This window comes from Theobroma cacao, chromosome 3 (genome assembly GCF_000208745.1).
Source record: "Theobroma cacao cultivar B97-61/B2 chromosome 3, Criollo_cocoa_genome_V2, whole genome shotgun sequence".
Lineage (NCBI taxonomy): Eukaryota > Viridiplantae > Streptophyta > Magnoliopsida > Malvales > Malvaceae > Theobroma > Theobroma cacao.
In genome coordinates this window covers 29,084,073-29,111,275 of record NC_030852.1, presented here as the reverse complement: position 1 = coordinate 29,111,275, position 27,203 = coordinate 29,084,073, and the positions used below count along the sequence as shown (strand labels likewise).

At 35.7% G+C, this 27,203-nt stretch overlaps 3 protein-coding genes across 3 annotated transcripts; all 3 read right to left on the bottom strand.

Annotated features, from left to right (window-relative positions):
• Positions 481-6,556, bottom strand: LOC18605615 (proline--tRNA ligase, chloroplastic/mitochondrial). Its single transcript, XM_018117445.1, has 11 exons — positions 6,088-6,556; positions 5,938-5,994; positions 5,733-5,843; positions 5,478-5,564; positions 5,270-5,383; positions 4,976-5,182; positions 4,047-4,184; positions 2,648-2,809; positions 2,073-2,272; positions 1,045-1,128; positions 481-924 (listed from the first exon to the last, which is right to left on the bottom strand). Exons 1-11 carry the CDS (start codon positions 6,532-6,534, stop codon positions 783-785), a joined length of 1,749 nt encoding a protein of 582 aa, XP_017972934.1. The 5' UTR covers positions 6,535-6,556; the 3' UTR covers positions 481-782.
• Positions 7,060-8,970, bottom strand: LOC18605614. The gene is made up of 5 exons (XM_018117556.1): positions 8,818-8,970; positions 8,216-8,319; positions 7,689-8,129; positions 7,525-7,580; positions 7,060-7,422 (listed from the first exon to the last, which is right to left on the bottom strand). Exons 2-5 carry the CDS (start codon positions 8,271-8,273, stop codon positions 7,213-7,215), a joined length of 765 nt encoding a protein of 254 aa, XP_017973045.1. The 5' UTR covers positions 8,274-8,319; positions 8,818-8,970; the 3' UTR covers positions 7,060-7,212.
• LOC18605613 (scarecrow-like protein 8) lies at positions 12,375-15,001 on the bottom strand. The gene has a single exon (XM_007038717.2). It carries the CDS (start codon positions 14,732-14,734, stop codon positions 12,848-12,850), a length of 1,887 nt encoding a protein of 628 aa, XP_007038779.1. The 5' UTR covers positions 14,735-15,001; the 3' UTR covers positions 12,375-12,847.

Below are 27,203 nucleotides of genomic sequence, written 5' to 3'. Positions count from 1 at the left end.
TTGCATCATTCACTTTCATGAATCAAGAGTTTCAGCATGTGAGCTTGTAAACTAGAAGTAGATAGAAACAGGGCGTGCTCATCCAACATGTATAATTCGAACAAGAGGACATTAATTAGGCCACCACCTTAGGAAGTACAGAAAAGATGTTTTCCACTCAATTTGGCATACCATTTATATAGTGAACTAAAATAGATGAGAACAAAGAAAAGAAAAATGCATGCAAACAAACCCTTTTTGCTAATGATCAAAAATCAAATAATCTAAACCCCACGTGTCTCAAACCCAAACCTTGGCAGCCAAAATCCAGAAAACATATATATATTATAAAGAACCCAAGTAACCAAAACAAAATCAGAAAGTCATAAGCCCTGCATGTGTTGGCATGTGCCTGCATGTGCAGGTGGCTGAGGAAAGACAATCTATCTGCCTACCATAAACAAGCTATGCCGAGATTAGCCATTTCATGAAGAACCTCCATTAAGAAAAACATGGCACCAGATAAAAATACAAATCATTCTCGCCTATATAAAAGAATATTGCTATATCAGACCATAGCTATAAATTGTCGTCCTAGTCCCCCTCAAAGTGGGGCAAGAACATAACAACAAGACAAAGCTTTAACAATGCATAAACAATTATGTATGCTGTTTCAGTAACCGAAATCAAAGCCACATGCTTATAGAGGAGAGGATGAGGGCACAGAAACCTGGACAAAATTTATGACATCAAACAGCAAAATGAGATGGTCCATATGCTTGAAAATCAAGCGTACCAAAGACTTAATAAGATTTTGCAAAAATGGCAACTTCCTTTGCAGAGTTGCCTGTCATCAAGCATGTTTTGGTCCCCTGGGGCTGTTCAAAGGGGAAACAGCGAATTGTTGCCCCTGTTTCTTCTTTAACTCTTAATTCATCTGCATCACTGCACCAATGATAGAAACATATTGTTAGACTTACAAATGTGCACGTCTATATGCTGCCAGATGAATAAGTGAAATACTTCTGATACAGCTATTGTCATTATCTTAGAGAAGTACTCCACCTAGCTGACCAAGGACCCCTAGCCCATTTGCCCAAGGATATTACTTCCTTGAGTTCTTCATAAGAGCTCACATCCACAATGTTACTGCAAAAAGAGTAAGGAAGAATTACAAAGAAGGGCAATGAACCAAGGAGAGTCCCAAGAAACACAAAAAAATCTATTCAATTGAATGCACTCCGTGAAGCTTTCCAGATAATTACAGCTTTACAAGAGAGACAGATATAATAATCCATCCATGTTGTTACCATGAAACCATACAATTTATTACTGGCTAGATGAAAATCTAATCAGCCAAAATGATTCAAAAATAGTAATTGGAGCCACCGTCAGGAAGTTAAAAATCCCCATACTCAGTGAATTTTTTTTATCCTTTTTGGCCTTGTCCACAATTGGAATTTGCAGGTACAGACGGTGGGAATACTTCAGAGAAGATCTTGCTAGTTTAATGAATTAGGCAGATATAAGATTTATTTTCAAAAAAGTAGATATAGGCTTACCTTGAATTCTACTAATTTAAGATTGATATAAGATTAGATATATATTAAAAAAAAAGAGAGTAGATATAAGATTGATAGAAAGTTATTACCTTGAATTCTACTAATTTACTTCTTTAGGGATCAAGATCATTATGATTAAATCCAAACATACTAATCCCTAGTCTAATGAAAGATTGTTAAACCAGCTCTTATATAGGTTGCTATCCCAAATTCTTCAGGGGTTATCATTAAGTTAAAGAAGCTAAATAAATAGCTCTGCAAACAAGAGGGTAGTCATACAGTTTATAATCTGCTGTTTACAAATGAAAGACCAGGTTCACCAATTTCAGTAGTGTAGCACACATGCTTTAGAGTGACATTGTTATCGTATCCATATGATATTCTTTAGCTTGAATATTAAGTTTGATTTCAATCTAAAGAAGAGGTACTAGGTGACCAGGATGAGCAACAGAGCTCAAAAAAATTTATGATTGGTCAATCTCTCTTTGCCTTGAAAAGAAAAAGAATAATTGCGTGAGCAAGAGAGCACACCTGTCCCGAAAGGATATTGCCCTCTGAAGAAGAGATGATTGGATCTCATCCAACCGGTCTTTCACATAAGCTTCTAATATTGAAGGTTCCATAGATATGCCAAAAACTTTCCCCTGCTTCCCAGGAACATCTCTTCTAGATATGACCACACTCCCACTTGAAACATCACGAGGACCAATTTCAATCCTCAGAGGTACTCCCTACAAAATCATTATCTAAAGCTTGAAGCAACCAAAAGTTAAATATATTTTTGCAAAGCAGAATTCTCTAAAAGATTCAAAATAAAGAGAGAAAGAGAGAGAAAACTTCTTTCCTAGGAATAATAAGATCAGCAATGTTGCATAGTGAAATAATATAAGCACCCAAAACAACACAAGGGGCAGATCAGGGTTGGGTTTCAGACTGATTGCATGTATGGAGATATATTCTGTGATTTGGCCGGGTTTTATAAATTTTCTAGGGGTTTCTCCTATCACAGCTTTTCAGTTTGAGCAAGAACCTAGAGTTAAGGAATAAGCTTTCATACTTCAGCAAAACTGATAAAGAGTTATCAAATTTAAACATCAACAACTTACCTTCATTTCCCAGAAATTGAACTTCCACCCCGGTGTCCTCTGATCTGCATCATCAAGTTTAACTTTAAGTCCAGCAGTTTTGAGAGTTCCTGCAACAGATGATGCGGCATTTAGGACTCCTGTTTTCTCATCAGCCTTCTTCCAAATTGGTACAATCACCACCTGATAATGGATGATGGACAACATAAAAAGACAATCACCTTAAAAAAAAAAAAAAAAAACTGTACAGCAGACTTAAGCTTTATTATATGTCCATGATCATTTGAAAGATAAACAACTGAATCAAGAAAACAAGCAATATTCTAAGGATTATATGTGTCATAAAGCAGTCAATGGTTGGGGCTATCACATGCACTGTAATAATTAACAAATGTAAATGCAGCCACAACTATAATTAGTTCATAAGTTAGTAGTACACAAAGAAAGATAAAGAGACCAAATCACTAGCGCCCTCTACACTTATGAGCATCCCTATTATCTGTTTCCTAATTCATTTATTTACCTATTTCCTATTGATAAGTAGATAAGCAATCTATTAATTATTATCTATGCCTTAACTAAGAACAAGCAGTATGATAAGCATTAGACTCAGTACTCAGTAATGCTCTATTCCAACACCATTCTATGTTACACTGGTAAGCCCACATATTGAGAATGCTTTCTCTTCACATAAACTGGTTGAGCTAAAATTACAAGTGGTGGGATATGGACTCCAATTATCTACATATTTTCATCTTTAATTATTATTGTTTAAAAATGATATGTAAGGGACATCTCAAATTCAACTCTTAGTAGGACTAAGGGTTTATAAGATGGGGAAAGCTACCCATTTTGTCACACAAAGCCCATTGAGAGTCCATATGCAAGTATAAAATCAGAAAATTTGTTGTTAAAATAGTTACAACAACACCAGCATTACTGTTCTATGACCAAAATCAGGATATATGCTCTCTTTCTGCCTTCGAGAAATGTAACTGTCATCCCTTAAAGCCAAACTAATTCTCAGATATTTATTTAATTTCATAAAATCAGAATGCATCAATGCATCCCAAGAAGGTAAATTAACCACTTCTAACTTCCAGAAAGTAGTTTGCAAAAGGAGTTCCCAGTATAAATCATTCAACTTCAGAAGTTCCACCTGACAGACTGGACTGCTCAAAAAGGGTCCCAAAAACTATATGTTTCCATAATTTCTTCAAAACCAATAACAAGCTTTTACTCCAAACACAGAAAATTCCAAGTTACCAATCACCAAGATCAAAAATAACAGTCTCAGCCTCCAAAGATTTTTGTTACAAGCACATTTACTATAGCCTTTAATCAAAACACCAATCAACTAATGCCAACAACAGTATAGGCCATCTATTACACTTCATCAGCAAAAGCCATTCTTACATACCTGTATTGGTGCAATCCTCGGAGGAAGCATCAGTCCACTATCATCTCCATGGGTCATGATAATACCACCAACAAACCTTGTGCTGATAGCCCAAGATGTTTGCCACACATGTTGCCTTTGCCCATTTTCATCAGTGAACTGTAAAGGCAGAACTTTCAGTCAAATGCCTTTATCATTCTGTAGTTTACGAATACAAAAGCAAACAGTAATATGCGACAAAGAGAATCCACCACTCATATTAGAGTTTGAAAGGCCTATCACAATCAAATGATGAAGAAAAATATTATATCACAGAAAGCTGCATACCCATTATGCATGACAAACATTAATGGATGAAAATGAACAGAAATAGTATGCAGAACCCTGTCCAGCCAATAGCTTTTATGAAGTGTAATAATTTAAAAAAAAAACACTCACCTTCCTGATTTTGGATTTACTTTCAGAAAGTGCTAGGACCAAGAACAGAGAGAATAAGACACTCAAGATACTAGAGCCATGAAAACGGAAAAAAAAGGAAACTAAAGCTACCTATCTCCAAGGATAGCAGACAACCACCAAAAGATGCCTATATAATCATTGAAAATGTCTCTCGAAAAAAAAAAAAAAAAAAACCTTTAAACTTCAATCTGGTAAACCAATATATGTATGTATGTATTTATGTATGCATTTGCTTGATCAAAGGGTCTTTAAGTGAATAAACCCATGACAATACCCACATTCTACAATGGCTCAAGTTTTAGAGAGTTAATGACAAAAACATAGCAGGCTCATATTTCAGTTATGTGAAAGTAAAGTATAGCAATGCATTGATTGCCTGCAATTTCCTCAACATTATACTTCATTGGTTGACAAATTATTTGTTCCCTGCATGCTCATCCATGTTAGGAATGGAAAAGAGATCCAAAAAGAGCACCTAGTGTATCCATCACCTGTGTTCCAAAAGCACGGGAGAAGTTTTGCCCAAGATTGTGGCTGGTTCCTGCTTGCAAGGCTTTACGATCACCCATCATAGCCTCTATTGTGTAGGTTTTATCCGCACCAGCAAATGTTTCCACTTTAGATTTTCGACCTGCAATTACAGGTATTGCAGCTTGCTCATAAGCAAACTCTGTATAGACGTCAATCATCTGAAGTGCCTGCAGTTCAGTAGCACCCAATCCTTTAAATAAAAACATTACCATCCAAAATCATCATGATTAAGCCATAGGTAAAGAGACACAAACCTCTTTTTCTGCCTCTTCTGGTGTGGCATGGGCAGTGTGACCTTCCTGCCAAAGAAATTCAAGAGTCCTCACAAATGGTTTTGTGCGCATCTCCCATCTTGTGACATTTGCCCACTGAACCAAATATATCACAATAAAACATGTGAAAAACAGTGGGTGGCAGCCCTGCATAACTGTATAGCCATGCAGTAAGTAACGAAGCTTGTACCTGATTGATCAAGAGAGGAAGATCACGATAACTATGAATCCACTGTGTAAACATATGATTTACTATGGTTTCACTGGTAGGTCGAACCTGTCACAACCTCAGGAAGTACAACAATCAAAGACAAAACTCAGGCCATGTCATCATGGTTTCTCTTGTAGCAATTTCATTAAAAAAATCATTAGTTTGTATGCAATTGATTAGACTTGGTAATCTTATAAATAAATAGAGTTAAGCTAAGTAATACTATATGTGTACCACAAGTTTCTCTTCGAGTTCCTTTCCTCCTCCAATTGTAACAAGAGCTAATTCTGGACTAAATCCCTCAACATGGCTAGCTTCCTTCTCTATAAATGAGTATGGAATAAACTGCAGTCATGAAGTAGGTTCCAAAAACTATTAACATAAAGTAAGCAAAGCAAATAACCAAAAGGAGAGGTACATTAAAAACACACACACACACCTGTGGAAAGTACATGTTACTGTGCCCAGTCTCCTTGAATTTAACATTTAAATAATCCTGCAAGTTTTTCAAAATAACCCAAATATTCAAAAAGAAAGAGAGCAATGGAAGTAATTCTTATTAGTGGCAATTAGAAGAAAATGAAGCGACCTGAATTGCCTCCCAAATAGCGTAACCGTAGGGGCGAATAACCATGGTACCACGAACCGGACCGTAATCAGCCAGCTCGGCATTGGCAATAACATCAAGGTACCAAGCATTGAAGTCCTGAGAGCGAGGCGTGATAACTCGGTCAGTATTCGCTGGGTCTTGGGCTCGGCTGCTCTTCTTGTGGTCCAGTCGGTCCTCGGTTTCCGGAAGACTCGACGCCGCGCTCTGGACGGAGAATCCCGCGGCCAGAGGCGGACGGAGATGGAGGCGCCGCCGCAGAGACACCGTGGTGCGGCGGGTGAAGGAGGGGGAGAAGAGGGAGGTGAGCGTTAGTAGTCTTAGCGATGACACCATTTCTGGGAGCGGTTGCTTCGTTACAGTCTTTGAGCTTTCTTCGGGGAGATGAGGTTTCTGAAGTGGGAAGGTACCGAGTGTGCTGACGCGCATTGAGGACTATGGTCGTTCGAGCTTTGCTACTGTTTGATTAATGTTATCTAAACAGATCATGCGTACGAGCTGGGCTTCCTAAAATGATTTGGTGGGCTGAAAGGCCCGACGAGAGATTGAATTCAAGGTTCCTGAAAGGGCTGATGGGTTGTTAGGCCCAGTTTCGGGGAACAAAAGGCTGATAGATACATAGGCTCCCAAAATGTAGAAAAGCCCAAACAAACGTGTAGTTTATGCTATTGTTCCCAAGTATTGCAATTTCATTTTGATCATACTTCCCTTGATTGATCCACAATTTACTTCTTCAGAATTGATCATCTATGCGAAGTAAAGAAGTACTAGTAAGATTTACAAAAGGGTTGCCACTTTGTTGAATCAATTGACTAAAGCAACAAGTACAAGAAGAACTAGAACAGGAGAGTACCAGTTCCAATCTCAGCTTCTACAAAAAGGGTTGCCATCTGATTTGCCTCCCTAAAATTTGAACTAAAGAAATCAAAAGATTTCCGGATAGAAATACTTTGAGATTCTAGTATGCAAAACGTTTTCATTCCAATTAATCCCGACTGCAACACATAATTGCATACAAGATTCATCCCAGAGTAAGAAACTACTACTACTAAAAGCGGTTGCTGCTTATATACTACTCATGTAGCAGTGATGCAGATTCAAGGGCAATTAATGCTTTGGAACGTAGGGTGTTTCAATCAACCTAAAGCTGACGATGTCATGGTCAGCCCAGTGCACAAAATGATTAGGCGGTTCTGGAGTTCTGGTAGCAGATGGAGAGACAAGTTTGCTACACAAGTTGTGCTTCAGAGGAGATTGGTCTTCAATCAGCAGCCCAGGTATCTCCAGTGGTTCCAAGCTTTTCAGGGAACTCTTAGGCTGTAACAGATAGGAAACTTATGAATTTCAAACTAGAATGAGAAAACCAATATGTGCACAAATTTTGCAGCGAGATGGAGGGGACTGCTAAATATAACAAACCTTTGTCTTGTTTGATATTGGAGGTGTCTTTGAAAGTGTTGATTGTCTGGAGAAATCTAAACAAAAGAACATGCATTCAAAATTAGGTGTCTTAGGCAAACTAAACCACAATGAACTTTTGGACATCTGTATGGTTAAGCCACTAAGGTTTAAGTTTTCTTTACCCTTGTCCAGTCCAACCATCTGTAGAAACTCATCCATATGCATAGCTTGTTTTTGCGCTTTGATGCATTCCTGATGGTTGTGAAGAAAACATTCCTCTTCTATCACAATGCTTCGCTTTGCATTAAGATTTTTCTCTGCGGTCACTCGCATGCAGGGCTTGGCCGAGTTTGAAATATCAGAAAGAGCTTTCCTGGAATCATTCTGCAGCACTCTCTCGGAGGCATTAGAGACGCTATTCTTTCTGTTTGCATCAACTGGGATCTTAGAAGTAGTAATTGTCCCTTTGTCAGCAATGGAGAAACCATGGCCATTCTCCTTTTTTGGTGCCTGCTTTTGAATAGGGTTTACCGAATTTGATAAATCACCAAGCGGTTTCCTTCCTGCAGTCCCTCCTTTTTTTGGTGCTTTCGAAACTTTTTTCTGCCCCCCAACAGAAACTCCTGGAGAAGAAAGAAACATTGACTCAGACCACAATGACACAGAAAAACCCATTGAACATTCAACAGATAACATTAGGGAGAAATACCATTATAGTGAACATTCAAATTCTGATCTTGAATCAAACGACCAGCACGCAATGCCATTTCTCTAATTTTTTGGGCAGATTCCAAATTCCAAACTGCTATAGTACTGTACAAGTTAGAAACTGATACATATGAAAAATCCACAGAAGGAGAAACAAAAACGATAAAAAAGGGCTCATGAATGGCATTACAAAGGAACAAAAAAAAGTACCCAAATGATCAACAAGCTACAGTATATGATAAATGAAACTTACAGATTGTCTATGGTCTATTTAAGTGCAATAGGAATCAATAACATTTTAGTATCATTAATTACCAAAATATTCTTATTTTCTAGTAGATCCATTCAAGTTCAAGGCAATTTCAACCGAAAGAATACTCCATTGGATTATCAAGAAAATGAAAGGAGCCACAGACCAACGAAAGAAACATCATGTAAGACTTCAATAAATTTCTTGACACAAAAAGAAATCCAATTTTTTTTCTATGAAAAATGATTATCATAACATTCATTCCAAAAGAACCTCGGATTATGCAAAATCTTTTTCAAGAAAATAATTCCAAGAAAAAGAGAGACTCGTAAGGGTTTGAGAAAGAAACTTACGTATGGCTCCCAGGACGAAATTCAGCCGGTCTTTCTTGCTTCTTCAACCAATTTTTCTTGAGATTTCCAGTGGATAGATCACTTTCTTTTCCTCGATCAACAATCGGTCTTGTTTCTGTTCGTGATTTCTCGTTAGAATTAGGAGATTTTATGAAAAAATGGATGAGGATTTCTTTTTGAAAGAAATAGCGGATTCTCAACGGTAACTTTGTCGTGCTTTTACGGTAATACCCTTTCCTTTCCTGAACATGGTGATGTGTGCACGTCTGATTGGGCTTTGATGAAACCCGATTTTTCGCTCTTTATTGGGCTCACGCACAGGCCTAGGCCCACAGCTAAATTGTACTTGTAACATGAAAAGGTGTGTTTAAAAACTATTCTTCCGATATGAAATTGTGAATCCCACTTAGAATGTTCTCCTTTCACATTTATTAGAACATTTTGAAACTTGAAACATAGTTGCTCATAAGAGCAAAGAGATAATGAATATTTGGCTTTAAGTTAAAGGAACCACTGTCTTTTTGGCACTAACATTTTAAGTAAATATCAAAACGGCACTGATTATATTATTCTGATCTCAAAGTCTACAAGATTGAGCCAACCAGTCATTTCCTCAAAGATTAAACAAACAAAATCAAGAACCTTTACGTTTCAAGTTAAAGTCCCATCGCATGTAAATTTAATATAATTTTATATTGATTTGTTTATTAAATAATTTCATTATAATTGTAATCTCATAAAGCATATAAAACGGAGCTCCTCTCCAGAAAATATGGCAGACCACTAAGTCAAATTCACCACCCAAAGTTTAACATGTAATTAACTTAAAACTAAAAGGGCGAAATCACTTAAAATAGACAGTAGAATACCCAATTGTATAAAGTCTAATGAAATTTGAAATGATGATATTGTCAATAAAGGCAATAATCATATAACTTTATTTTCTGCCATATCTTTTACTAATTAATTTGTTTTTTTTCCCCCTTTTTGCTTATCAGTTTTATATTCTTGGCCAGTTTTGGTTGGTGTCCATTGACAGACTATACATCTCACACAGGAAATGGACAAAAGTGTTGCCGAACGGGTAGCATGTCAATGTTATATACAAAGAATTGAGGTTGCTAGATAATATATGCTGCAGGGTGCACCAATCATTGTATAAAAATAAAAGCGAAAACCGTTTGCTGGTTAAATAAAATAACATAAAATAAAACCTTTTTTTTTCCCTTTTTAAGGCCACTCTTCTCCCAGCAGAAACGCTACCCAACAACCGAAAACACGAGTTATTGATGTGAATGCGACACTGAAATCCGCTATTTGCCCATAATTAGCACTTAAAAAAAGGGAAAAACCAAGAACAGTAGACTAAAATTCTGGTTCACTCAGCAAACTCTAGTGACTAGCTTATCTGAGATTACAAAATCTTCTGCAGTCATACCTCCTTTTGAGTCTTTTTAATTATTTTATTCATAATAATTTCAACAATTGTCAAATAACATAAATCGCCTATTGCAGTTATATTCACCTTTTTATTTAAAACTTATTTATATAATAGCAGAAAGAGCATTTCATCTGCAGTTATAGACTGTATAATATATTAGTGGATCTTATATAATTTACGATTGTGACGAACTAATTCTAAGAAGTATGTTCCCCTAACTATATATCCTGAAAATGTGAAGTGGCTCACATTTGAAAAGATAAAAAATTCAAGAACCAAAAGAAAGAAATAGAGAGATTTGACTTTGCTACAAAGGGAAGTCTCTTTTTGTCAATGAACTTTAGTTTTTGTGACCCAACTTTTAGGCGACATGGCTGTGATGAGTATGATCATCCATCCCATTCACCCTCCCCCGTCAAATCCAACACTCTTTGGTCATAATTCACATCCTTTTGACTCTCAATTTCATATATTTTATATTAAGTATAATAATTTTATTTTCTTTTTGGGTTTGATTACCTCATTGAATATAGGGGTTCAAATGTTCAAATTGCTTGCACGGCTAGGGAGAATCATTTATGGCGTGTCACTCCCCCAACATACAATTACTTGCAAAACTCGGGGGTTTTAGGTCTCTCACATTAACTGTTTTTACCATATGCCATCATTCCATGATGCTGGACATGCTGTTTCTATCTTCTCCTCTTTATAGCTATGCATTTATATCTGTACCTCTACCCAAAGCTCCACCTTTATTAATCTATGGCCCAAGCACCAGAAAGCATACACGCTTGTTTTATGACTAGCAATTTTATTTTATTTTATTTTGCTTTCGAGTAGTGAAAGAAAAATATACTAAGATTAAAATTGGTACTTGTTGTATGCATAGTACTCTTCCAATTTCCATTGTTTCCTTATGATTTTCAACCACATCATGCAGAGTGGCTCCCTTGATCCCATTAATCTTGTCTTTTATGTTTTTAATTTATATACATATATATATATATATATGTGTGTATATAATTTTTTGGTAGGTAGGGGGAGAGGGAAGGTGAAAAATGCAGATTAGAACCCAAAATTATTTTCTTGGCACAGTTGATAGGCCCCAAAAAGAAAAGGTTGTTATACCTAAGCACCCCCTAACTAGGCTGTCCAATCACTTATATTTTATATCAAAAAGAGAAGGGGAAAGTGGGAAGAAACAAATAAGGATTGCCAAGAAGAAACACTGTTATGGAATGTGGACTCTACTCTCTAGAGATGGATAAGGAGGAGGAGGAGGTCCCCAACACATCCTTTTAACTTAATTTGAGTGTATTTTGTGATTGCCCAATTGAAAGATGGACTAATCATAACCAGCTACGTATGATGCAAACAAAGAAGAAATCATAGCATATAAAAAAAATATCATCACTCTTATTGAACCGGACCAACCCCCCAACAAAAAATTAATTTCAATCCAGTCACATCCGTCATGAAATTGGACCTCAAAATGCAGAGAAACTCTTTTCCGTGAACCCATTTGTTTAATTTTTTTTTTTTAAGAATAGGAAACCAATTTCTCGAAGGAATTAAAAGTGGAATGGACATGGTTATTTCAATTTTCACAGGCTTGCGTCAGACTTGCATTTTTGCTGTCCCATGATCAGTGAAAATTTAATTCCATTTACTGAATACATGCCACTCTCTATGAAAATCCCCTCATCATAAATCGGAGACAAGAGAAAAGTTGCCAAAGGCAAGCGTAGCTTTAAATACAAAATGAATAACAATCATTCTTATATAAAATGATAATATACGTTAGAATCGTCTGCTTAGATATTTGTTTCAAAATGGAAAGTTATTACTCTTCTTTTGGTACAACAAAGCCAGTAGCATTTACCCATAAACAATCTGTTTCCATTATTCTTTGTTTGATTACTACAGTTAATATCTACATCAACAAATGTGTTAAGATTTTGAAAATATGAATGCGGCTTCAAATATGTGATAATATAAAGGCAAATATATTCGTAAAAATCTATATTCTGACAAAAAACATAGATATGGATTTTGGTAGGGATAAGCACATTGAAGAAGAACAAAACGTTTGGTAACAAAATTGAAAGGTCTGATATCAAATCCAAACATGTACACGTGAAAGCCCTGCCATTGCCATAATCCTCAACTACGTTACATTGCAAAGAATGTGGTTGTACGAGAATTCCAATCAGATTCCAACACGTAATCCACAAACGACTAAAAATTTACCTAAAATGAAATGTCGAAAAGATTAAATAAATAATCCACGAAGTGGAGCCCTCCACTGCTGGTAATGTGAGGGCAAACTACACACCATGCCATACCACAAGTCAGCATTATACCGAACACCTCTTTCACACACGCCAAAAAAAAAATTAAAACCATTAACTAAATGCAGGCGCAGAATTTTCCTCGAATCCAAACACTCCTTTTTATTATTTGGGTTTGGTGGGATTTTTTCGCTCTTTTTTTCTTTCCCCTTTTTTGCATATTTTTTCTTCTAAGGAAAACGTTAAAAATATAATAACAATTAATAATAATATTAGAGAGAGAAGAGGAGGAGTGAAGTTAACGCCAAGCAGATGCGACGGTGAGAGTTCGGCCCATCCAACCAAAGCTAACCCCTCCGTTTTCTTCTTTAACGGTGAATCCCGGGTTGACCCGATTACCAGAACTGAGTCTAGCACGCATCGACTCTGCAACGCTTTGGCTCAGTGGCTTAAACTCGAACCCCGCCATGCTCATCCGGGCCCGCCACTTCCCAAAAACCTCGCATCTTTCAACGCGGTCCCTCCCCTCGCACGCAACTGAGTTGGCAATTTTGCGCAACAGCCCTTCCTCGAGCTTAACTCGTTCCGCTTTATCCCTCGACACGGTCGACTCAATCGAGTCAATTAGCGCTCCATAATACCCGCACGCTTCTCCCACCCGAGACGTGAACGGCGCCGTATTGGTGTTCATTTCCTGTTCCACTAATGCTACCACGCGCGGTGCTAATCCTTTCACGCGTCGTAGAAGCTCGTCCCTCGGGTTCTCCACGGATACGCTCTCATCGGGCATTTGGTACAGCTTAAACGCAAAATTGACGGCCAATGGCTCGTCCGGTTCGCAACCGAGCGCCTCGCGACTCAGATCGCTGAGTTTCAGACTCGCTACCACATTAAATTTCAAACAAACTCCAAACCGCTCCGCGATTTGACTCAGCTTATCGCCAACCATCTTCAACCTCTCATCCCCAGCATTATCAGCAATAGCTGTGATCTTTACCATCACAGGCTGCCCACTGCCACGCTCCGACAGCGCGTGGAGAAGATTTATGTACTGCCCTCCTTGCCCAATATCAAAATCAATAACATGTAACTTATTAGAGTTTGGTTGGTCCAAAGTGGCATCGAGGATAGCCAGATTAGCAGCCAGGAACCCGAGCTTAAAACAAGGAGATAGATCATAAAGCAACTGAGTCGCAGCAGCGTGTTCCTTGCTGAACAACTCAGCCACCGGTGGCGGGTTTTCTGCTGAGTTAACCCGGGATTTAAGAGCCAACAACATGCACTCCATCAACCTCTGCTCTGAATTCCCTTTAGAGTTAGCAACTTGGGCTAATCGCGTCAGGATCTCGTTAACGACATCAGTTTTGCCCTCGGAGATAGCCGATGCGGCCTCCATTATTGTCTGCTTTGAACAAGTTGAAGCTGGAGAAGCCACCGATGACGTGGACGAAGACGATGAAGTAGTAGAAGAAGTAGGCGATGGAGCAATCGGGTTGTTAGGGCTGCTGGAACTGATCAAGTTTTGTATAGTTTCGGACCACTCGCTGTTGGTATTGGTAATCACCGAAACCGCATCTCCTTCCTCGTCGTTGTCGTCGTCTAACAGCTGTTTCTCCAGCTCTTGGAGCTGATTCATCATCTTCTTCTCCGGGTCTTGCTGCTGGACCACCCGTGTCTGAGCCGGGTTCATGTACGGAACGCCTGATAAACCAGGGTTCACAACCTGGATTGTGGTCCCGGAGGTAGTACCAAGAGGAAGTTGCTGCGGCCTCAGTTGTTGTAAAAGCGGCACACCGTATCGCTGCGACATGCAAGATGAAGAAGACGAGAAATTACTCGAGACGTCTGGCGACAAGTTGGCTGAGAAATCGATGGGAGATAACGGAGAAATCGGAGAAGTGTGCTGGTAAGTTCTGGGCTTGACCGAACGGAGATAAAGACTGTTGAGTCCCGGATGGTTATTCTGGTGTTGTTGCGTTTGGAAGTCCGCTAGTGTTCGCTTGCCGATGAAATTAGGTGCGGCTCGGTTCACGATCTGAGATGTCGGGTCCATGAAGATTCCGGGAATTTGTGTCCGGTACGGGGCAGTGGGTTGGTTGTTACTCATGCCGCCGGTGTTAGCCATGGATCTGCCTGCGATTCCACCGTAAAAGTCTGGGCCACCCCCAGAGAACCCCGATGCCATTTCCCCCCCTTCTCCTTTCTCTGTTCAGAGAAAAGGATTTAGAGAAAGAAAAAATGAAAGGAAGAGTTACAAGAATTAGCTTTTTAAGAAACGCATGACAAAAAAGATAAAGAGAGAGAGAGCGAGAGAGCGAAAGAAGAGAGTTTCGCTTATGAGCGTAGCAATGATTCTCCTGAATATAACGGAGGGGTTAATGGCGATGGAGAGAGAGAAAAGAGAAGGGGTTTCCAAAATCCAACTAGCTCTTACCCGTCTGGTTTTGGTGGTTTTCGGTTTTCTATTTAAAATATTAATACAAGAAAAGTGAATATTGTTTTCTATGGGGCTGAATGAAGCATCAGATCACGGCCGTTAATTTCTTCGTGATTTGGCGGTTCCTCAATTCTTATAACAGCGTGCGGTGATTACTTTGATTAAGACCAACTCTTCTTCATTACAAGGTTATAACCTTCTCTGCCATCAGTTTGAAACAGCACCACGTGTATTTTCCGAGCGTTGACTACACGCAGCAATGAGAAATGCGAATGCAAGACAAACAAGGGAAGTCATTCCACGCGACGGAAAGGGTCGTCGGACTTGAATTTCAATTTGTGTGAATCCTTATGAACTTCGTTTGGTATTTGATCACCTGACAGGACAGTTACCAACTGCTTAAAAAAGCTAGCGACAAGAACCCAGGAATGCAATCCAGAACAACAACGAAAGCGATACCCGGAATACGTGGAGCAATGAGGTCGAGCTTTGAGGGAACTCACGGTAACCGATCCGTCTGTTGGAAACTTCTTTTAACTTGTTCGCTGATTCGAAATTCCAGTACCTCGGTTTGTCCCAAGTCCTAACAGACGATTCCCGGTTGACTCTGGCTGGTTTTACCGACACGTGTTGGTTACCCACCTTTAGTCCATGAGGAGAGAATTTCAAAACCATAAAAGATGCCTACGTTGGCCAAGCCCCAACCTTAAAAATTTTGACGCCAACACGCAGAAAAAATAATAACAAATAAATAAAAATCTGAAACAGAATTAAAAGTTTCGGCTAAGAAGTAACTATTCAACTCAGTTTTCTTAAAATTAAAGTAAATTCGCTACGCTGCTGTAGTTTAACGGAAATGGACAACCTGTTTTAATAAAATGACCAATTTACCCCTGAACACGGAAATTGCCTGGTCAATTAACCAAATATCGAGTGATCAAACATTGTCGAACGCTCGAATCTGCCCATCTACATTAATATTGGAAGAATACTTTGGGACCCACCAACTCTTCCTTTCTTTCTTTTTTAAGGGTAGAAATCAAATGCTCTTAATTTAAAGCACTGGAAAAGATACAAATGGACAATCATTGATAAATTACAAGCTCCAATCTAATTCTATTGTTTAAACGAAAAAGTTTCTTCATAAGCTATTCTTTCATTGCTTAAGCTCGCGATATTGAATTTTCTTATAGAATGTACTGATTCGAAAACTAATGCATTAAACTCTGATCAAACAATAATTTATTTTGTGTTATCTTCGTATGTTTTTCTCTTCTTCATTTATTTTAATTATACATAAATAATGACGATATTAATGTGTTGAAATTGAAGGCAAACAAATACATTTAGAGCTTACATACTAAATACTAGATGTCAATTTGAATTTCTTAGTTCGATTTATATACTTATTTTTAATTTTTTTTAAATATTTAATTTATCTTATATTTTTAATTATTTCTTGATTTTTTCATCTACGAGACAATGTTTCAAATCTTACGAGAATATGATTATAATTTAACTCTAATTAGAAATTAACAATATATTGATATAAATGTATTAATGAATATGAATTCATTCGATCCTACCATATTCTAACAAAAAAAATCATCACACATTGAATTTCAATCTTTAACGATTATGCTCATTTTGCATTTTTTTTTTTTTTGATTGAATGGGACGAATGAATTGAGTTGAGAGTGATCTTATTGAGCTAGAAAAAATAAAGTTTTTGGCAGAGACTATGATAATTGGTAGAGAGTTGAACAAGTAGGAATAGAAAACGGGAAAGGGGGGGTTCTGTTTTGTTGCATCTAAGAATAGGAAAATCCAAGGTTCCTTGGGTTTCCTTCTCCAAGGTGATTATTTTAGAAAGGAGCGTTTGTTGGCAAACAATTGAATTTGGAAGAGTATAATGAATGTGGTCCCAATTCCCGTACCCCATATAATAGGGTGCAAGTAAATTTGTTGCTGATTTATTCCACTTTTCACGACATTGGTAAAATGCCAATGAAGAAATTCATTATTAATCTTCTATTCACTACTCTCATCTGCCGTCCCTCCTATCTTTCTTTCTTCTTCTTTTTCCTTAATAATGGGTCGAAATAGAGAGCATGTTTAAGAGTTCATACGACTATCTAAAGCTGTTACGATAATTGTATAAATTATTTAATTAAAGTATAATACAATACTATTATTTAGTTAAACTCTAATATATATCTAGTTAAATCTATATTATAATACTATTAATTAGTTAGAATTAAACTATAAATTAAATTAACTTGATATATACATAACTAATCATATTCATAATTGAACTCTAACGGATTAATATTATTATCAAATAATTCTAATTAGATATTGTAATATAACTACATAATAATATTCTATTATAACTCAAACTAAACAATTTTTTAACTAATAATTTGAAATCCATCATGTAATCCTAAACTCAGATTAATACATCATTAAACCACAAGCTTCAACAAAAAGTTTTGTTTTGTAGTGTATATATTTGGATGTGTTGTCACCAGTTTTCTTGGAATAGTAAGTTGCCTTTGCTTGGTAATAATCCAAGAGGTGCTCTTTTTTCTTCTTCTATCTTCTTTCTTTCAAATTTTGTTGTGTTGAAAATTATGAAAATTAGATCTCAAGATTGCATAATCCAATCTACTAAGGGTGAGAGAGAGAGAGGTGTAATGGAAGTAGATGCCCAATATCTATCACTCCAGCATTTGTCCCAATTCCAGTTAAATTCTTTGTCTTCTTCCAATATTATATCACTTCCCAACTTTTTTCGTTTAGTAATATTGTTGCATAGTAATAATAAGTTTTAATAATGATAATAATGGGATATATATATATATATATATATCATGAAAAAAGAGAATGATTTGTTGAAATGAATAAAACAATAATTTACTATAAAATCCTTTAGGAGACAGGAATGCAACAAATAAAAAACTTGTACAGAGAGATTATTACTGTGATTTTTGAGATATGGAGAGGGGATAACGAAATTTTTAGGAACTACCTCCAACTTGATAGCCTCATTATTGCTCTTGATTAGGGTGAAAGAAAAATATATAATATTTATATATTTTTTATTCAGTTTAAGGCAAGTAGCTCTGTCTCCGCCGGGACAGCTCTCACCCTATCAAGCAGGTAGGGTTGTCCCAGATGATTCCTTATGGTGGCAAACATCCTACTCATAACTTATAACGTGGAACTTGTTTTGACGTCTGATGTCTTTTACTTCTTCATCTTCAATTAAGGTGGAACAAACTTCCACACCAAATGTTGTGTACTTTTTGCAATTTAAACTTGTAAACTAACTCATTGAGATCTACTCTTATGGTAAATACCTTCATACCCATCACGTAAAACTTCAAATATATATATATATATATATATATATATATATATATAAAATTTAATAGTCTAATAACAAACTTTCCTGTTTGTATATCAAATATCAAAAAAATAACAAACTTGAATTTGGGTTTGTAAATAAAAAAGAAAAAGATATATTAAATTCTTTTACTATGAGAATGACCTACTTGTCACATTTAACCTATCTATTGACAACAAACTATCCATTGAGTGGTTGATATTGACTTGTTCATTAAATTCTCCCCCTCCCTCTCTCTTGTTTGGTTAAAAAAGATGATGGCCATTAGCCACAAAGGACCACAGTCAAAGAAACAATTAGCTGCTTCCCATCCCACCCTATCCCAGCCCCTCCTGACCATTCAGGAGGCACGCAACTTGGAATTCAGAATTCCTTCTTGACTCCTGATTCCCCCACTGCGTCTTCATAATGGCTTCAAAATTAAGCCATTTCTAAACTAAATTAAACGTAATCGTAGCATCATTAACATTAAACAAATCATAATTTTGGTATTCGAAACATTTGAGTTCCAATCGCATTAACTTCATTTTTTTTCTGTTTTATTCTAAAAAAAATCGTTTGCTTTTCTTGTTTTCTAGTAGCGGTCCTTGCAATCAGCGAGCCCAGTCTTATGTTAGAAGCATGAATTGACTACTGGTACAAGAAAGTTTGTCTGCCTTCTCCCCAAGACTTTCAACGCTTCACACCGCCAATAAAACTGGAAATTATTTAGAAGTTAAAATTAACTCTAATCTGATTGGAGAGCGGCAAAAGACGAGTCAATTTGGGTTTTTGATCTTTTTGCCCTTTTTTTTTTGGGTTTACATTATAAAAAAATTTTAATGTGGCTATCAAGATACAGAAACTTTAGGAATACTTTGACTAATTCTCAATAAGCACACGAATCATGGTCAGTATATTTGACAAATCTTTTCAAGTAATCTTCGAATGAATTGTTGTATTTTAAGTGTGTGTATGTATATAGTTTTATAATATATTATCAAATATATGTGTTAATTATAAGAAATAAAGAGATATAATGAAGAAAATACACAAATGTCTAATATTAATCAGATAAGTTGTTCTTTTGACCGGTTAAAGTATGATAGAAATCAATAAATTGAATTTTGTCTATAAAATAAGTTAGTTAATGAATTAGTTGATTAAATAAGCAACTAGCTTCTAAACAATATAAACTAGTCGACTAAACATTCACAATAACTAATAATAACACGTATAGATTTCAAAACACTTATATGATTCAAATGATTAAATATTCATTCGTGAATGAATGTCTAAAGTACTGTTTGTGGTTTATAAATATTTTGAATATCTATTCTCTTAATCATTGTATATTTAGAATAATATTTTAAAAATTCATTCTCATCTTAATGAAAAAACTATTGTTCTTAAAAAAAAAAAACTCCCTAAAAGTGTTACCTAATTTTTATTTATACATATCTCATTGACTGCACGTAAAAATACAACATGAATAACACATTTTGAAGCCCATATTTTTCCATACAAGTGCAATGTTAAAATTGCAAATGTACACAAAATTTTACTCGTAAATACAAGGATAAATATGATGTTTACGTAAAAACCAAAATTATTATGAAGGACTGTACATCTCCTTACAATAACCAAGTGCTTTAACAATTTGACATTTTGCAATAGGTTGCGTGTAGGCAAAATCTTGTGAGAAATTGGTTAGCAACTAAACCATCCAAACTACCTTTTATCTTCTTTTTTTTTTTTTTTTGCTCCAAATGGAATCAAAGCCTCTCACCCCAACACGTGTCCAATACACATCACATCTCCGACTTGTCACTTGCCTAACTCAACCTCATTTATACCATAGATTTTTCTTTTTTGCATTTTTCCTGTCATCCATTTTTTAGTTTTTTTAAAAAACGAACAAGTTTGTTTATTTGATTAATTACAATACTTTACATAATACGCAGCCACCACACTCACCTAAAACGTAGCTAACTAACGAGGAGGGCAAATTGGTCATTTAGACCTAGCTTTTTTTTTTCCCCGTTTGAACTTTAATTGGAAAAAGGCTTCTGTTTATGAGTTGGTGGCGACTGCCTAACAGAAAACGAATCACTCCCAACTCGCGGCAAAGAAGGGCAGTATCGTCAATTGAAGAGCCATGTGGGGTCCCCGTTTGGTTACAGGGTTTTTTGGTTTTAACCGGGATAGCCGGTTCACACACCTGGATTCCATTGCCGCCGACTCCTGGGGGGGGGGGGGGGGGGGGGGGGGTTGAGCGCGCTTGCCCACACGCCATCCATGCCACACGAAATCCACACTGCCAGAAAATGTGTTCCATTCGGTTAGCGACCCCAAAAGAAATGTGGATTACGTAAATTTAAAGACGATTTAATTAGTGATTAATTAATACTTGAAAAGTGGTCCAGATTAGTGAGAAAAGAAGAATTCAATAAAGAAGATTGGTCCATGCATGGACTACGAAATTTAGGCACAAAAATCTCAAAAGCTGACAAAAGATAGGCTTTAAAAAATAAATTGCAAAGAATTGTTTTCAAGAAATTTTTTTAAAATAATTAAAATATTAATTGTGTTAAATGAAAAAATTGATGTGATTATTTTTAATAATAATAAGAACCTCACTAAAACATTTGTTAACAAAATCCAAAAATATCTAGTAGTATTATACTGGTATAAATTTCAGAGAAGCAAAAAAAGATGTTATTAATTTTGCAAGCTTTGATGGATTCACGTCATATGTGAGGGTCAAAAGCAATGGTCAGATTGGGTTTGTGGTGGATTTCTCCATGGGATGTGAAATGGGGGGATTGGGAGGTGGGGGTTGGTCCAGATTTAGTCCCCACTGAAAGCCAATTTGACAAATGATTAATCAAGTTGGCTTTGGGTTTTCCAGTTAAGAATCAAGTTGGCGTGAAAGGGGGAAATCTTTGGTAAATGATTCATGTGAATCATCCATAATTTAAAAAGGTGTTGAAAACGCATTTGTTCTCGGAGATTTTCTAAGATCTTAGATAATCTCACAAAAGATATCTTCCTACACTTCTAATACTTATGACTTAATGTACTTTTGCCTATTTTTTTATGTTTAATATAGTCTTGCATGTTTTAATTTTATTAATTGAAAAAAAAGAAGTTTAAATTTGACTCTTATTGAAAAGAATATTATACATCAACTAATGAGTCAAATGTTCTGATGTTTATATATTTTAATTTTTGAGGATCATATAAATCCAGAAAACAAAAAAGTGATAGTCTAATTGAGGCTATTCAATGCATAAAACAGTAATGTCTAATATATATTTAGTTTATTTTCTTTAGATTGGAGCTAAATTGACCTTCAATAAATAGAAATGAAGGATATAAAATTAGATGACTAACATAATATCTCACACCATAATAGTACATTTATATTAAATAAAATTGAACTATTATCAGAGAGATTACACGATATTAATGACTAACAAAGACAAGTCGATTTCCTTTCAACAGTAAGATTAAGGGTGGTAAATTATTAATGACTATCAGCTGAACATTAATTTGTCAAATTTAAGGGACATTTAGTAAAATAATTAATTAAAAGATGCATGTGTCAGAGGATTTATAAAGTTTAATTTTTTACATTCAAATATCATATAGATGTGGTTATTGATATAGAATACCGAATCAAATTTCTTGTCAATTAATTCCCTTTCGGGTTTGATTGATTAGATCGAGATTCCTACACTAGGAACTATTGCCTTTGCTAATTAACAAGCTTATCTGAATAATTATGCTCTTTGTGTATTGACCAAAAATGATGGAAAGAATCCTTAAGCTTTGCAACAATCAACTTTTAAACTTATGCATGTTCTAATTCATGATTTTCTGCTCGCTTTCATGAGTGCAAAATCTATAGTTAAATAAAGTCATGCCTTTTACCCTTTGAATAGTTTTAACTTTTTAGATCTCATAAAGTTAACTCTCCCATCTCCTTTATTCTGAGCATGAAAATGTTCAAGCGTTAGAATCTTAAATTCCAATGAGAATGTCCTAATATAAAAAAGATATTTATATTTAATATTTTTAATATATTAAAATTAATGATTTGCAATACGATTGTATGCCTAAATTTCGTGCAACCTTCTTTCACTAGTGGACCGGTTGTTCCGGTTGGTTGCGTTGCGTGCTTATTGAAATGTCATGGCCTATCAGACAGCACGACACCAATAATATTTAGTACTATCTAAATCAATACATCTTGCTTAATTAGACCACTTGTCTATTTCCACAAAGCATGCATGAATCAATTCTCATGATTTCTTATTCACGTTTGGATGGTTTTTTTTTTTCATTTATTTAAAATCACATGTCACGGAAATTGAAGGCTCCAAACAAATAAAAACATTATTGATGTAGTTCTTTAGCCTTATTTTCCCCCCCTTTTTAGGAAAACATGAGTTCATAAAAGAGTTAAGCAGTTTTGGCTCAAGAATTCTTAGCTCCTCCATGAGAATTATATTGAAGATTCAAAATTTGACGCTGGGTTAATTATTTTTTTGTTCGTAACAAATAAATATCAAAAGAAATTGGTACTTGAAACTAAATAAGCATTACAATAAATGCGAAGGAGAGAGTATTTAAGAGCAAAACAGAAAAGCTATCCGGAATAAATGACTAAACTCGGGAATTAAAAAGTGAATTTACTTCCTTAAAAACACGGCTCGTGTCACTGGCCAATAAACGTGAGCTTTTATCTACGTCTGATCACCACCTTCAGTTTGCAGTTTGCCTGCCAAGTTCCATCAACAATAAAATTTCCTTATTTCTTCCAAACAGCACGTAGGGCAAACAAATTTTTCAAAGAGTTTATTCTATTGTCAAGTTCACCGAGAATATTGATTTTGAGTTAAAATTTAGCATAGATGAAATCACAAGTAAAAGTTATAATGATAATAATAATAATAATAATAAAATGTTACATTTTGTATAAGTTAATGAATCAAATGAACCAATCAAAGAATATATTTAATTTAATTATGATATTTAAAAATCATATGAAATAATAATTTAATATAATTCTATCTTATATTATGAAGCACAACACTTTTTGAAGATATAACTTTTTTATGACTAAATGTCTAAATTAATTTATATATACGCCTTAGAGGAACATGTTAAGTGTGTTCTTTTTTGTAAAAATCTTACCACAATAAATGCAACAAACAATTAATAAATTTCAATATATTGAACGAAAATGTTGTTGCTTTTAATAATAATTAAGTATCTTTAAATCCTTTATTAGCGAAAACCTTTTAATTTTTGGGTCCATATCAAGTGAGATGCGTTTTTGGCATATCCGGCTTTCAAGATTTCAAAGCTTCACGATGAAGACATTAAATCAACATTATTTTTTTCTTTGAAATCGAAGTGGATTTAATACAAGAATGATGTTTTTAAATATTTTTTGGTTGTCATCGTTGCTTCTAAAGAAAAAGCATCATGAAAGTTTTCAACAATTATAAACAAATTGCTCTCATGCTTTATGTAAAAGCACAATGCAGTCACGTTTCGAATTTGAGACATGGAACTACTTTGTAACTTGTTAGCATCATGGGCAGGGCACACCAAAAACGTATGGATGTTTCTCCCCCCCCGCCTCTTCTTTAACCTTCAAAACGACAGGCTTCAAACGTGGCTGTTAAAACAATCAAATATAACGAATTAACAATGTCGTTTGGTTTCTTTGAAGACATTGGAAAAATTAAAATGAATTTGGGAGTGTAGTAGTCTTAGTTTTTCGCTTTTTGAAAATGAAATTGGAGAACAATGGTTTGAATATAATCGAAAATCATAATCATCTTTTGTATAGAAAAAAAGGGGAAAAAAAACCCTCACAATCGAAAAAGTGGTGACTAAGTGTAGCAATAGTGCTCTTTTTCCAAATTTTTTTTTTTCTTGAATCAAACGTTGGGGGTCTCTCGCTAACCCCATGCTTATTGTGAGCAGCGAGCAAAGGAAACTTCTCCTTGTTTTGGACAGACTCGCTTTATCCCAACCTCGAAATTTCACAGTAAAAAGAAAAGAAGGAAGATTGGGTTACCGGGTGTAGCCGGTCAGAGATTAGGGTGGAAAAAAAGCAAAGAGTTGTCAAATCGAACAAGTTATGGCAGGCCATGTCAGTAGACACAGCTGCAAAATATAAAATACTTTTTGCCTTCTTTTTCTCAGCATAGAGCGCCGTAGACGACGCCGCTTTTCAACTGTTGGCTGAGTCTTAACCGTTAGATTAGGTGCGTTAGATTTGTGTGGAAGACGTGGCAGGTTAGGATTTTGTTTGATGTGTACAAACGGGTCAGTGTGCAGGCCACGTGATCTTACGGTTCTGGCCAAAAAGCTGTTGCCAAAACTGTTGTGGTTAAATCCTGGGAATGGGCTGGATTTATGAACTGCTGTGATGTTTCCTTTTCTTTTCCTTTTAACCTTTTCCTTTCGGCCTTTTTTCCCTCCCTTTGAACCCGTTTTTAATTTTATTTGCCCTAAAAGAGAAGTTGCGACATCGGGACACTGCGGCTACTGTCGCGGATGGTTCCACATATGTTAATAATTTATTATTAATTTTTTTTGGATATAATAATTATTAAAAGTTATTAAATTTTGATAATAAAATTTTTTATTTATGGATGTAGTTTTATAAAAAAAAAAAGATCTCAAATATGAAAACTGAGTATTAATAGAATCACAAAATTTTTAACTTTTACTTGAAACTGTATATCATTGGTAAGTTCATTTTGATTTTATGCTTGGCTGGTCTTAATTTTTCAATAAAACCACCCCAGTGTGTCAAGCATGACCATATCAATATATGGCACAATTTAAATTGAGTGAATTCATATTTGGCAATGCCTTGAAAGAATTTTTTTTTCTCTCTCTGGGAATTGTTACAATCAATAAATTGTGAGATCAACGTTTCAACAGATTTTATTTATTTCGCGTGACATCTTGTAAGATTTGTATACAAAATTAATGACTATGTGGCCAATATAAGTTGCATTGATTACGTTGTCTCAACAACGATTAACTAGATGGAGCCATTTATGTGAGAGACGTAAAAAAATGGAGCAGGCATCTCCTGCAGCAAAGCTTTGAATGGGCTTTCATAGCTTTACATTTTACCAAATAACTCGTGGAAATTTAACGTACCAACATTAGTTTAGTTCCAAGTGCACCAGCGCGGCATAAAAGGCGTGCATACCATCGCCATAGTTTGCTCTTAGAATATCATTCCGCTATTTTCCGTACCAACGTGTGAAGAAAATTTGAGAGAGATAATATCAATAAGTAAAAGAAAGAAGGGGGAAATTATAGCAGTATAATAATTATTGCCGGATTTATTTTCAGCATATCCCTTTCTTTATGGCAAACTTTTTTTCGTTGTTCCGATGCAAATTGATTGTCTTTTTGGGCTTACACTAGAAGCGGAGAGCAGCTAAAAACTGGGAGTCTGATGACAAGTAGTATCCTTTTGATTATTTAAAGCAAAACATTTTATTCTTTCCTTGTTTTTTTCTATAATTATTATTTTTCTATTTTATTCTAAGCCGGAGGGAATTGTTGATGACCTGACGGTTCATGGACCTGTTTTTGGGGCTTCAAAAGCCAAGCTTTTCGCAATGCGAACGAGGGGGCCCCCATATATTTTGTACTACTTATTGATTAGTGATAAGGAATAAAGATGGAATTAGAAAGTCGGAATATGAATAAACAAACTCCCCCATCTTCTTGCTTTCTACTTCTTTGTTTGATTCTTCGTCCCTATGCATTCTCTTTTCTACCTTTTTTTATTAAACCAAAAACTCTTTGTTGGTAATGTTTCGTATAATTGAACTGTTTCGCAACATAGACTAAATTGCCTGAGAGGTTATGCTAAATAGTTTGAAATTTAAAAAGGATAGACCTAATTAATCTGAAATGTGTGTGTCGTATCAGATAGTGTTCAAATAGTGTCATTTCCCTCTTTGAGTTCAAGTAGTTTCTACCTTACAAAGCTGCTGTCACTCCAAATGAGTTTCTTATTAATAAACTTTTTGTGTGATAGGGAATAATGTACTGAACTACTACTAATATATATATATTGAATTATTCGCCGTCAAAAATGAAAAATTAACCACTAAATTACAAATACACGTGAAAAGGGTAAGCACGTAGATCGGAGAAAACTGGTGGATATGGAGTTAAAGAGTGCCCACCCCTCCGAAAGGACTTATTTTTGAAAGATGGGTTGAAATGGAAGTGCACGCGGGGCGCCTGGTGGGACTCGCTCCACAGAGATGAATAGCTGGGCGAATGGCAAATGCCGTGTGGCATTCCTCAGATTTCGAAGGTGCCACCCTCACCCGTGTTAAATGCCGGTGGATATTTGATGTTGACACAAGACTGCTAAAAATCCACCCTTGGAATGGGACCCCAAAATAAACGAGAAAAGGAAAACTCCCATTATTTTCTCATTCTTTCAATTCATTTCTGTGATTGATGACTGCTTGGTTCCCTCAAACCCCCAATTTCATCATTACAATATTGGTTCCAATGCTTGAAAACCCAAAACTTTGCTTATTGGAAAATAACCCATAAAAAAAATAAATTAAAACCTTTATTTAAAACAAAGAGGAAACGAATCCTCTAGTCGATCATGGAGATCAAAGCACTAATTAACATGGAAATGTAGATGAAGTTCACTCGTTATATCAATATCATTACACACAAAGCAAGGTGAGATGAATGTAATCATTTGAGCAATCGACACACATATACATGTACATCTAGACAACTCATGCA